The sequence below is a fragment of the Glycine soja genome, chromosome 12, assembly GCF_004193775.1.
Source record: "Glycine soja cultivar W05 chromosome 12, ASM419377v2, whole genome shotgun sequence".
Lineage (NCBI taxonomy): Eukaryota > Viridiplantae > Streptophyta > Magnoliopsida > Fabales > Fabaceae > Glycine > Glycine soja.
Window position 1 is genome coordinate 11,210,827 of NC_041013.1, and position 14,043 is coordinate 11,224,869.

At 35.3% G+C, this 14,043-nt stretch overlaps 1 protein-coding gene across 1 annotated transcript; it reads right to left on the bottom strand.

Moving 5' to 3' along the window:
* Window positions 1–8,682: 8,682 nt before the first annotated feature.
* Window positions 8,683–11,072, bottom strand: LOC114378483 (probable L-type lectin-domain containing receptor kinase VII.2). The gene has a single exon (XM_028337080.1). The coding sequence runs from the start codon at window positions 10,945–10,947 to the stop codon at window positions 8,929–8,931; it is 2,019 nt and encodes a 672-aa protein (XP_028192881.1). The 5' UTR covers window positions 10,948–11,072; the 3' UTR covers window positions 8,683–8,928.
* Between the last annotated feature and the right edge of the window lie 2,971 nt (window positions 11,073–14,043).

Below are 14,043 nucleotides of genomic sequence, written 5' to 3' on the forward strand. Positions count from 1 at the left end.
AAACAAGGTTATGGTCTTCGAAAGATACACAATCCCTGAGTGGGTAGCTTGTACATGGTGACCGTTAGGGAGTTTCACTGTGACGGGGTTGATAGGCTCATATGAATGAAGATTGTTCAGAGAACAAGTCACATGATCTGTGGCTCCTGAATCTAGTATCCAGGAGCTTATGATGGATGACGACATACCTGGGTTGGGAAGCCTATCAGTGGTGCAAGATGATATTGAAGCAACCTGTTTGGTTTGCTCCGATGCCGTGCTTCCAGTCAATGGCCATTGGATTAAAGCAAGTAGAGCCTTATGTTGCTCTAGTGAGAATCAAACGGAATCTTGGGCTTCATGATGCTGGGTTTGATCGTCCATAGATTTTTCATTCATCGTCACCACGTTATTGACCGTGGTTCTTCCACTGTATGGCTTATATCCCGGTGGATAGCCGTGTTTCCGGTAGCACACGTCTACGGTGTGGCCCATTTTTCCGCAGTGGGTACAAGACTTTCTTCCCCCATAGGTTTTGTTTCTTGCTTCATGATTGAGGGGCATACCATGCTTCTTGTAGCACACATTTTCAGTGTGACCGGCTCGTCCACAAAACTCGCAAATGGACCTTGCAGCGTTAATGGAGATTTCCTTAGATTCGAAAGTGAGATTGGGAGAAGAATTACCTAGTAATTGTCGTTCTTGTTGCGCCACATACGAGAAGATTTTCGATATAGGTGGTATGGGATCCATAAGCAATACGTGAGATCGAATGTTCGTGTATTGCTCATTCAAACCTCGCAGGAACTGCATAGCTCGGTCCTCAAGCTTTCTCTGTCCGATAATGGCAGAAACTGAGCAAGAACATCGGATGTTGCAGGTGCAGACTGGGTCAAGTCTGAAGCTTTCAATTTCGTCCCAGATGACACGTAGTCGAGTGAAGTATTCTATTATCGTCAACGCTCCTTGCTTCAATGTTGACGCTTCTTGTTGAAGGTCGGAAATTCTTAATAAATCACCCTGCGAATATCTCGATCTTAAATCTCTCCAAATATCTTCTGCTTTATCCATCCAAAGCACACTTTGCCTTATGGAAGTGGCTACAGAGTGGACTATCCAGGATACAACCATGTTGTTGCATCGCCGCCACGCACCGTACATTCTATCGGTTTTCAGCGGTTCCGGCGCGCTTCCGTCGACGAACTCCAGTTTGTTTTTGGCGCTAAGAGCAGTGATCATGGAACGGCTCCATGAGTGATAGTTAGTCGATTCTAGCACTGGTGACACAAGGGCAGTAGCTGGGTTTTCGCTTGGGTGAAGGTACAGATAACTCTCGGCATTGTTGTAAGTTGCTTCGTTCATGGTGGCTAATGATTCGTTTGAGAGGAAGATGATGATGTGTGTGCGCAGCAGAGCTCCTCATTTGAAGAGCTCTGATACCATGTTGAAGAACGTATCGGGATAAGATGAGAGAGGAAACACAGAAGCCATAAAGGAATGATAGCAGTAAGGAAAAAGTGCAGACTTATGTTCTGGAGGATCAAAATATGCATCTTGCCATTATTGGGGAAATGTTGCAGTATATATGTACACGAAGTATCTTCAAGTTAGTTGTAACTAACCATTCTAACTAACCTAACAGACTTAACTAATTCTTACTAGCATCTGCTAAGAGTATCTGGCAGGCTCTAAACATGACACATGAAAAATCACTAAGAAATTGTAAGGATATTTATCAATAGCAAATGAACATTATAAATGCCAGGCATGCAAAACATAAGAAAAAAGGTAAAGTGATATGTGTCCTAAGCAAGCATAAGATTATAGTAAAGTTGACTAAAAACACAGTTCTATCTGTAACATACTGACGAAGCCCAATTTAATCAAGAGCCATTGACCCTTTAACCCATCAAAATCAATTCAAGTCAAATACCCATGACCCATAGTGACAATCCAAACCCGTTTTTGAACCCAATTCCCATTAAGCAAAGACAAACCCTATAGCTACACGGTTCCCTCTTTCCGTTTAACACACATCCCACTTTCTTCAATTGTCTATTCCCTTTGTCCCACAATCCTCTATACTTTTTATTTTTAAAACCAAGTATTTCTAGACAGAAAGTAAAAAATTAATCCCTTAGAATATTAAAATTCATTAGGGTATGAGGACATTGCTACGTGCACCTAGCAAAATTGCTGGCACACCCAACAATTGCATGATTTTCCCGTGTTGCCCTTCTATAAAAGGAACACGGATTGACTAATTTGAAGTGTTTTTTTTTCTTCAAAAATATATTTTATGAATTAATTTAAAATTAATGGTCCAAGCAAGAGTTAACTTTCGTGTCATTAACACGACACTCTAACCAATTAAGCAAATAAGTTAATTATGTTATAAAATAAATAATGTTACTATATATAACACTAAAATTTCTAATGCATATTTAATGCGTATGTAAATTTAAATAATAAATTTTGTGACAATTAATTTTGATATAACACTAAAATGAAGATCCTTAGCGAACAAAGCCATGATGGTTACTCTTTACATAGAAACGAGACATGCTCAAGTTGAAAAGTTGTAATAGTGAATTCACACAAATATTTCATCATTGGCTACAATTTCACCTATTTTAAATCTTTTTCTATCATGAATTATTTTTTTGACAAAATAAGGTTGTGCAATATTATAAAAAATAAAAAATAAAAATTTAACTATTATTTAACTAATAATATGTTGGAAACGAAGTTGTAAATCATGAACGATTTCTTCCAAAGGCGTGTTTTGGCACTATACTCATACGGATTAAGTTAATCCATATGAGTTATATGAATTATGTGATCAGTATAATTCATAGGGATTAACCAATAATTGAATTATACGAATTACATAATTCGTAAAAACAAAAACACTTAAAGAATATTTTTTAAATTTTGTTTTAATGCTAGTTATGCACCTAGCAACACCCGAACTACCACACACCAAGGTTAAGGGCCCAAAATCCTCTATACCCAATCAACTTTCATTGTGACCACAAGCCACCGCCATTTCCTCATACAGTTCAACCGTGTCTCAACAAAGCTTCTCACTCTCCCAGCTCGAGGCATAGCAATCAGCAAAGGGAGTCATTTTAATACTATTCTCGGTTAAAGCAGAGCATGGGAAGAAGCAAAAAAACATAGCAATTGAATAAAACCTCAAATGGAGAAATGAAGGTGACTGGAAGCTGCAACACACAAGACCCTCCTGCAGTCAACTATCACGCTTGGCTCAAGGAGGAGAGCAAGACACCAACAATAAATGGAAGCCACCGCAAGAGAGAAAGGGGGTGAGAATTTTTACTTCTGTAAAGGGAGAAAAGGGAATTGCAAGGAGAAAAACTTGTTGTAATTTTCAGGGCTTGAAGAATTTAGCTGTATTTTGGCACTGAGCTATTAATAGTAGGCAACACTGATCTTAATTATCTGTGTAAGTGTAAGTTCTCATTGTGCAATCTCTATGTGAGGAATATGTTCCATGTGGTTGATTCTTCTGATTTTCCCTGAATCATCCTCCCTTTTTTTTTTTTTATTGCTTTTGAGTTGTTATTAGTTTTGGTTTGTTTGTTGTTTGCTACTATTGCGATTTATTCGGTTATTGCCAGTTACTTGTTTGATAAATATCTAGACTAGTTGATTTGGCTAAACCTCAGGTCTTCAACACTGTCCTTTGATTGATTGTGTATATGTTCTCTGTATGTCTGAGTTGAAGTTTATTTACCGGTTCAATAATATGCATATGTTTATGAGGGATTTATGATGAGTGGATCTCTGTTTCTTTGGCCCTCGTGTTCTATTCATTACTTTTACCTCTTGGTGTGATTTTAGCTCTCTACGGTCTCATAGTTCTGACCAAAATACATATATGTAGAGATTGATAAAAATGCTTTTGGTTCTCGGTATTGTTAGTGTTCAATGACTAAGTTAAAAGAAGGGACATCAACATGTTCTACTCCATAAGTCTGGTTTGGTTTCACAGCAATAGCAATTACGTTGTTAATGATTATTTAATGATACACTGTTGCACCACTCCACTGCATTTATTTGTCTTTGATTTTCTTTTCTTCATTCCTTGTTTAATCCAAGTCTCGACTAGTTTTGCCTTGTCTTTTCTTTGCTAAGTTTCTGTCTGCATTGTTTTGAATCTTGATGCATTATTTTGTCAACTAGCTTTGATTCTTTTTTAATTTGGTCTTGTAGCATTTGCTGCAGTGGGATAAAAAGTTGAGATTTATGCAAAAGGCATTGCAGTTGGAATGATAATGTAAATAGGCAATATTGATAAAAAAAAAAAAAGAAGGAAAGTTAACAATTATAACTTAATTAGATAACAATAATATTTCATAACCAAGTATTTACAATTTAATTTAACAAAATGGCATTAAAGAATTCGCTTGGGTGTATATCTTTGGCAATTTCATATTTTAGGACCTATAAGTTGTGACAACATGGAAATCCTAAATTTAATATAAAAAATAAAAAAAAACATTAATTCTCTTTTTTCAAAAATAATTACAAAATTTGAAGCTTGTTAAAAATAAAATATTTTTTATCATAATCTTTTTATGTTAGATAAATATTTTAAAAGTTAAAATTAGTTTGCTAGAAGTAATTATCTTTATGACGAACTTAATAGAATGACTTTCCGTATGTATAATCAACTCCGAAGTCAAATTTAATTCCAAAGGTCATTTTGTTTTAAAAAATATTTTTTCGTAGTTTGCCTTTTGATAAATTATGGTAGTGATTCCTTTGTTTTTAAACTTATTATTTTACCGGCCTACCGTGACCCTGGATGCCCCAACAGTGAAGAAAAGTGGTATATTTCTTGGGCTCTAGACCCTTAGTGACAAAACTTTTCTTGAGGTGATTTGGTAGCTGATTAATCATGTGAAGAGGTTGTTCTTGGGGCATCACTTGCAATGCCATCTCTTGTTGATGTTCTTGTCAATGCTGCAGATGTTGCTTATCAAAAGCTTGATGATCTGAAGAAGATGCCTTTTTACTTATCGGAGATTCTGCCTTAATGGGGGCTCCGTTTTGCTTGAAAGAGGTAAAACAGTATTTTCTCCTACTGACTTTGAGCCGTCCCCCTGCGTTTGAAAATCCACCACATTTTTATTTATTTAGATAAAAAAAAAAACTTCGTACCCCATTGCCCGGAGGCTCTTCGCTATGCGAAAGTATGGGGGAGGGATGTTGTACGCAGTCTTACCCTTGCATATGCAAAGAGGCTGTTTCCGGATTCGAACCCATAACCAACAAGTCACCAAGGCACAAATTTTTATTTATTTAGATAATTCAACTAAAATTAATCTATCATATTATCAAAGCCAGTTCATAAGAAATAGTGAAATATTATCAATTTGTAGAACTAACAATTTGGACAATATCATTTTCAAACTTAATAAGGAAAACAAAAGAGTGAGATTTCTTGAACTTTAAGAGACTACTACTCTTGGGGTTTGTCAAAATCTCATTGGCCATGAAGGAAACATTTCTCGTGTAATTGTAGGCATGCCTGTGAATAAAGGTGAAGAATCACAAAAGCAAACTCTCAAGAGGATCACCAAGTTCAAAGAGATGAAGACTACCAAAACACAAAGACATGAGGACCTTCAATTATTATTAAAAAAAAAAAAAGAAAAAGAAGGCAGAGGAATCTAGTCTAACTAACTTTCATCAGTTATGGAATAGGTAAAATCATGCAAAGGAAGTTAGATTTTAAGATTGTAACTCCACGCCATGGATGTCTATTGTCTTAGAATCTATGAAGCACGGATATCGATACGGACACCGAACACAACACGGACACGTATACCTGGACACCTGTAATGTTCAAAACATAGAACGTAGTACAGGTGTCGTGTCGATGTCGAATATTGACACGGACACATGTCGGATACCGGACACGACAAGGGACCGGAGTGTCCGTACTTCATAACTTAGAATCATTATGGTATAAAAAATGGTAACCCCCTGCAAATTCTTCATACGTATTCAAATGCTCTTATCCTTCACCCCTAACACCTATGTTTTCTCTATGCTTTTGGAGAGAGTTAGTTATCCAACATGTTTTCTCATATATAAATATAAATCACAGTACAAAAACAGGGATAAATATAAATTTTTTTAAAAATATAGGAATCTGTATTCAATAAAAATCGTTATCTGCAGAAATCCCTCAGTCACCGTGATAAAAAGGACTACCACGCATAGATAAAGCAAAAAAGCAAAATCCCATCAAAACTTAACCGCCGCGAATGCTAGTCTTGAAGGCTGAGAAAGGTGACTGATGAGTAGAATATTTTAAAAAATGACGAGTTGAAGCAGAGAATTTCAGCGGGAAGGAGATGAGCATGTGATTAGGTTAAATTTCATTAATTCTTTTATAACTAGAAATAATATTCGATTTTTTTACATTAATTATATTTTAGTTCGATTAATCTAAAATATAATTTTTGAAATAAACAAATTGATTTTGCATTTTTGTCATCAAACACCATATTACATGTTTGTTTTCCTTTCAAAATATTCATTTTGACGATTTTCTGTGGAAAGATGTTTAGGCAAAGGGAAAAAAACAAACCTTTTTTTTTTCAAATCATAGGAATTAAAAGATTAATTTTAAAATCGAAGGAAAAAGCAAACAAATTTTAAATTTGAAGAATTTAAGTCAAAATAATAATAATAATAATAATAATAATAATAATAATAATAATAATAATAATAATAATAATAATAATAATCAAATTCAGTAAAAAAAAGTGGTTGGAGAAAAATACCCACACAAGAAGGATTGAAAAGACTCTAACGATTTGTTGGGAGATTTTTTTCAGAACCATACATAAAAAAAATAACATGCCCAAACATACATATCTCTTTATTATTTACACAAAAATACAACTTTACTATGTACATTGTAAATTCGGATTGGAAGGACCTAAACTTACCGTGTGTTTTTTATTTTTTTTTCTTTCAAAAACCCATTGAGAATTTGGGTCCTCCAACTTGAATTCATAACGTAATTTTTTTAAGAAAAAATAATTTTTTAAAGATTTAAAAATAATATAAATAAAAAATTCATAAAATTAGAGATATACATAATAAACAAAACATAATAAAGCGTTACGACACATGATCACTAATTTGGCATAGTAACTCAATTCGGTGCTAAAAAAATGAAAAATTTTCCGACCTTGGTCAAAACTATGTATGAGAAGTTAAACAAATATTTCATTGACCGTGAGACTCAAGCTGATGCAATGATTGTCTTCAGACAAGTTTACGCACTCATTGCACCAAGTTCATCACTGAAGAAGAAACCAAGTCCACCACTCATTTCGTTCAACAATTTGACTGCCAAAGATTTTAGTTTCAAAGTGAGGAAAGAGTGAATTCGAAATACAGACATCCTGTGAGACTAGATCAAAGAACATGCGATTGTGGGAAGTCTCAAAAGCTACACATATCATGTGCAGATGTCATTGCTGCATGTAAGCACATCAATATAGATTACTTGCAATATGTTCATCTAGTGTAACTGCGTGTCGAGTGTCTATAAAGTCCCGTTAGCAAGCATGCGTCATCATGATTATTGGCTATCATATGAAGGACCACAATTATGCATCAATCCAGCCATGAGAAAAAATAAAAAAATGTCGACCAAAGTCAACAAGAATACAGACTAATATGGATGAACTAGAAAGAGGTAAATCAAATCATTGTTCAATCTGCAGGCTTGTAGGTTATTAAAAAATAAGTATCCTCATCGTCCTGAAAGTTCTAGTCTAACAAATTAAATTTCTTTTTATGTTTAGTGTCAATGTATTTAATTTCACACTATATATAAATTAGAAAAAAAATTCTTCAACAAGAGTGTTTTCAACTATTTTTCTTTAATTTTATTATCTTCTTTAATATATTTTCTAATTTTATTAATTTTCTTTATTTATATTATTTTTAAATCTTTTAGAAAAAATTAATTTTTCTTAAAAAAGATCAGGTTGAGAGAATCCGAATTTCCAACGGATTTTTGATTTTTTTTTTTGAAAAACACAGTGTAAATTGTATATATGTGTAAATGATGTGGGATATGTATGTTTGGGTATATAATTTTTTTTATGTATGTTTCTGAAAAAAAAATCTGGCTGAGAGGGTGCTGGACGCAAGTTGTGTTTGTAAGAAAATGAAGACATAAAAGCAAACCCATAACCACGAGGCAAGTCTGTACAAAGAGCAATGAAGAAGATAAAAGAAGTTGCAAAAGGAATAGGTATAGGAAGAAGAGTTGGCTGGCATCTTGGATATTCAGTAAGGTTAAAAAGCATGGTCTGTGGAGAAAAAGGTCTGCACAGTAAGAATAAGAATGAGTCTTGGAAGGTGTTTTCATAATTTCATCGGGGACAAAAAAAGCTAACTCTAAATTATAACTTCAAGTCAACTACAATAAATCACAATTACAATCAAAAGAAAATGGACAATGTATTGTCCTAATGAATCAAAATCAGCTTCTGCATAATGCTACTATATTATACACATGAGCCGTGGAGAAATAGAACTACACAAATTGTTAGATCAATCAGCATGACTTCTTTCTTATGTGATTTCCTTATAAAAGGCACACAAATCCAGCAAATGAAAATTATTATGGATAGTTGGATATATCCCAAAATATTTAAAATAAAAGAATTGCACTGGAGTCTGTTATTATGTATATGTACTATTGCATCAAATAGAACCAAATTTTAAACCATATACAGAATGCTATTTTCATACAAACAATTCAACTATTGATGATTAAAGGAATGAAACAATAACCTATATATATCATGGGAACACAGTTTACAAAATTGTGGTGATTCATTTTGTAGGTGTACCAATGAACCAGTAGTCAAATGATTTTCTAGACTACTCATCTGCCCTCATTGTCAGAGTCGTGAAAGAGCAGTTGGAGGAGTAAATATCCTCAATTGTGGGGTGAAACCTGTTAACAAAGCTCCCAACATATCCAGCTGCTGAATTTATTTTGTCAAGCAAGCTCATATCTAAACTCTCTCCTTCTAGCACTTTCACAACCTGTCTCATACTTGGCCTAACATGAGGGTCATGATGAGTGCACAACAAACCAAGATGAAGAACCCTCTTAACCTCATCAATGCTACATTCACCCCTCCTTTTTAATCTTTCATCAAGAGCAGAACACTCTTCTCCTCTCTCCTTTAGACTCCATAACCAAGTAACCAAAGGCCTGTTTTCTTCATTTGGTCTTCTCCCACACACCACCTCTAAAATCAACACACCGAAACTGAACACATCAGTCTGAGTTGAGGCTCTCCCAGTGTGAATAAGTTCAGGTGCCATGAAACCAACAGTTCCAATCACTTGTGAGGTATGAGCAATCTGCCCATGATGGTGCATTCTTGCTAGTCCAAAATCCCCCAACCTTGCATTCATACCCTTATCAAGTAACACATTGCTTGACTTGATGTCTCTGTGCAACACCTTAACCTCCCAACCCTCATGCAAGTACAATATTCCATGTGCCACATCCTTCAGCACCTTGATTCTCTTCTCCCACCCAAAAATTGTGTTCTCATCACCATCAAATATTCTTTTGTCTAAACTCCCATTATCCATATAGTCATAGATTAAAATCAAGCTCCTCTGTTTCTTACACCAACCTCTCAATGGAACCACATTCTTATGCTTTAACCTGCCTAAACTTGAAATCTCAGACAAAAACTCTCTCATTCCATGTTCACTGTCACAAGGAATTCTTTTCACTGCAACTTGCACTCCTTGCAGAAGCCCTTTATAGACTTTCCCATTCCCTCCAAACCCAATTACATGTTGGTCTGAAAATCCTTTAGTAGCAGCATAAATATCTTCATAACTAACACGGTGTGGCCAATACTCTAGTTCCCAATCTTCAATTTCTTCTTGTTCTTCGTCCTTTCTTTTGCTCCTTTTTCTTCTGAGAAAAAGCACAAATATCACAACAGCACCACCAATGACAAACAAAACACCTATAATGATCCCTACAATAAAACCTGTTGACCTCAAAATAGACTCTTTGGAATGCACAAATGAAGGCAAATTTGTAGTGACTAAAGCATCACCAATGGAAAAATTTGTGTTACTGAAGCTCCAAGCCAAAATCTTGTGACTCTCCACAAGCTGCCCTGTTGCCCCACAAAATCCAACATACATTTCATCCAGAAGAACTTCAGAAAGATCCACAATTTCACTAATCAAGGGCCTCTGAGGCCTTTTTTGGCCTGCAGGAGCCATTGTGACATTAACTCTAGAATCCAAATATTCAATCCACACCTGATAGTTCTCACCATCATTAAGCTTCAAATCCTCGAACTCATCGTTGTCGCCGCCACCCCAAAATCCAGCATCATGGGAAGCAAAAGAAGAAAGAGAGTTTATGTCCACCCCCACATGGTTGTCATTTATGTCATTAAACTCTTGGTTGTCAAACACATCAAACTCAACGCCAAAGACATGGTTGTTGGGATCACCATTGTTGGTATAGTTAAAGAGGCCAAGATGCTGAGCAGAATTCACCCCAGTGGTGCCTGCAGAAGGTGTCAATATGAAGACAAAGCCATGGCCAGGGAGAAGGTCTTTGAAGGGTGTAATGGAGAAAATGAATGAGGTTGAGAATGGTAAAGGGGTTGAAGAAGAGTTGGAAGGTTTTGTGAGAATCTTAAAAGGGTAGAAAGCACGGCCCACAGAGAAGGTGGAACGGTTGGTGAGGGTGAGGATGGAAGATTCTATGGTGGCGTTGCCGTGTAGAAGGGTGTTGGTGGAGTTGAAGTTGGTGTTGTAGATGAACTCTGTACATGAAACTGAGGTTAGAAGAAGAAGGGTAAGGTTTGAGATGATGAAAAGAAGCAAAGAGATGAGAAGTGTAGACATTGAAGATGGAAGTGATTGTTTAAGATTTTTTTGTTGCTAAGAAGCAATATGGCAGTGATCAAAGGAAAGTTAATATGCAATCAAAGGTCAACATGAGATGAAAAGTTAGACTTTTCTTTTTCTTTTCATTTTATTATTTGTTTGTTCACACCACCAAAGAGGAATGTTTCAGAATTGAGACTCAGACTCAGTTAGCAGACATGTGGGACATGACTTCAAGAGGGATTCGGCAACTAGAATTGTGTATCACTGTTTCTTTGAAGAAATTGTGTGAATCACTTTATGATAAGGTTGGATGGTTGGACTTGGACACTTTGACCATTATGATTATGAGATCATGCACGTATACTCAACTTCTCACACAAAATAAAAAGTTCACCACATTTATACTGAAAGTTCACTACAATTCCTAAAAAAATTATCTTAAAATAACTATTATGTTAATTTTTTTAATATAAATGTTAATTATCTTTTTTTACTTATATTCTTTGCATTATTAATGATGAATAAAATTTATAAATAAATTAATCACTTTTGTAAAATTAGTATATTTTTTCTTTATTTATTGTTATTTTTTTATAAAATAATCTAAAACGAAAATTATTTTAAGATAGAGAAAGTGATATTTTATTTTTTATATTGTTGATTACTCATTATTTATTATTAATAATGTTAAATAAGCTTTTTTCATATTGATATATATATATATATATATATATATATATATATATATATATATATATATATATATATATATTGCTATATATCATTAATAAATAGACAATTATAATTAATTAAAAAATGAATAATTTACTTATTTAATTTTCTAGAAGTGATTAATCAATTTTTTTTACTAAAATTAGTCATCATTTCATATATACCAATAAAATAGTACAAAAAAACAATTTTAAATTTGATCTCTGAAAAAAATGATATATTAATTTGGTAGACAGTGAGAGTGCGCTGGGGGTTGGTTGACAAAATAAATTTTATTTACTTGTCATCATATTCTTTTTTAATAATTGTACTTCAAATTTGTAAACTGTAATAATTAAACATTTATCAATATGTATTATTATTAGTTTAGTAATTTTTATCACTCAAATTTTACTGTGTTATTTGTTTTATTAAAATTTATGTCACTCCATTAATTTTTTTCATTCTTTATGAAAAAAAATTAAGATATTTATTTAACTTACCGTTTTTCTAAGATTTTTTTTTTGAAATTTTCTTTATACTAATGTTAGTAGTATAAATAAATTAAAAGGCATTTCCGAGGGAATATATAGAAATTTTACCAATGTATATTTTTATTTACTTAATATTTTTATATGTAATAAAGTATATATTTAATTCATTAACGACTCAATGTTCTATAATTAATATTTGTTTTACATAAATATAATAAATACAAAATGTTATTGAACAGTTAAAATATATGGAAAGTCAAGAAAATGGAAATAAAACAAGTTATAAAAAATTAAATGAAATTATTGTTTTAATAAATTAAAAAAAATTGAAAATATAAAAGTATCTCATAAATACTTAAGAGAAAGAAATTTTATATATTAATTAATTTAATCAACGGGAGTGTATCTACTATCTAGTAAGAAAACCATTTTAATAACTGTTATGGTTCACGACGGCGAAGGGTACAAGGGAGAGGAGAGAGAGTTAAGCAATTCACACACGCCCTTATTCGAGGAAGGGAAAACTCTTGGATTTCGTAACTGAATATCTCTTACATGCTTGTGATTACACAGTTTGTATTATTTATAGCTATGCTTACGTAACTGCCTAACAGAATCAGTTAGAGCTAACGAATACAAGCACGTGCGGGAATGAACGAATGGCTCATGCTTGCCCTAACGGCCTGGGTTGAGGTTTCATGAAGATCCATGCATGTGGTCAACGTAGTAGTCCTTCAAGTGAATGGGTGCTGACTTGACCCGAACTGATCTGGGCCGTGCTTGGGCTGGGTTGCTAGCAGCTGAGTTACTAACAATACCTCCTCCACCAAAGTCCACCTTGTCCTTAAGGTGGTAGGACTTGCAAAGGGAGGGCCATGGCTCCCATGTGGTGTCCTCTGGGGGTTCCCCAACCCACTGTGTGAGAACCATCTGTGTCGGAGGGTCGGTTGAGTCATCCATCTTTGAATCGAGGAAGCATAGTGGACGCCGTATTGGTTGTTGAGTGAGAGTTCCCAAAGGCCAGGTGTCGGTGGAAAGGGGTGGGGGACCGTGGTGAGCACGAAGAAGAGAACTGTGGAAAACGGGGTGAACCTGAGAGTCAGGTGGAAGACGCAGGCGGTATGCGACGAAACCAATGCGATCTTCGAACATGAAGGGTCCGAAGAAACGTTTGGAGAGTTTGGGGTGATGAGGGCCTGTGACAGACGTTTGTCGGCCGGGCCGTAGGCGTACATAGACCCACTGTCCCACCGAAAAGGAGACGTCGTCGCGCTTGGCATCAACATAGCGTTTCATGGTGGCCTGAGCTTTCTGTAATTTCTTCTGGAGCTGGGAGTGGAGGGCTTGTCGGGTCTCGAGGAGAGACTAGGCGACTTCATTGTTGGTGGTTGTGGTGAGGTAATCTCGTATGGCTGATGGGGGTTTGCCATAGATAATTTCAAATGGTGTCAATCCAGTGCTGGAATGTAATGATGTGTTATAGCACCATTCTGCGAGGGCCAAGTAATGGAACCATGCTGCGGTTTGAGAGTGAACGAAGCATCTCAGATACTGTTCGAGGATCCTATTCATCACCTCCGTCTGTCCATCGGACTGGGGGTGATAGGCTGTGCTGAGTCGCAGTTGGGTGCCAGAAAGTCTGAATAATTCACGCCAGAAGTTGCTCAGGAATATAGGATCACGGTCGGACACGATGCTTCTGGGGAAACCGTGAAGTTTGCACACAATGTTCAGGAAAAAATTAGCTACCTTGAATGCGGTGAAGCTGGTTGGTAAGGCTCCTAAGTTTACCCCCTTTGAATATCGATCAACCACAACGAAGATGACGGTGAAGCCATTGGAGGAGGGGAGGTGTGTGATGAAGTCCATAGAGAGGTCTTCCCACACCCCTGTAGGGATTGGTAAT

Excerpts from the sequence above, each read along its gene's own strand:
- LOC114378483 (XM_028337080.1), bottom strand. The coding sequence starts at position 10,947 with ATGTCTACACTTCTCATCTCTTTGCTTCTTTTCATCATCTCAAACCTT.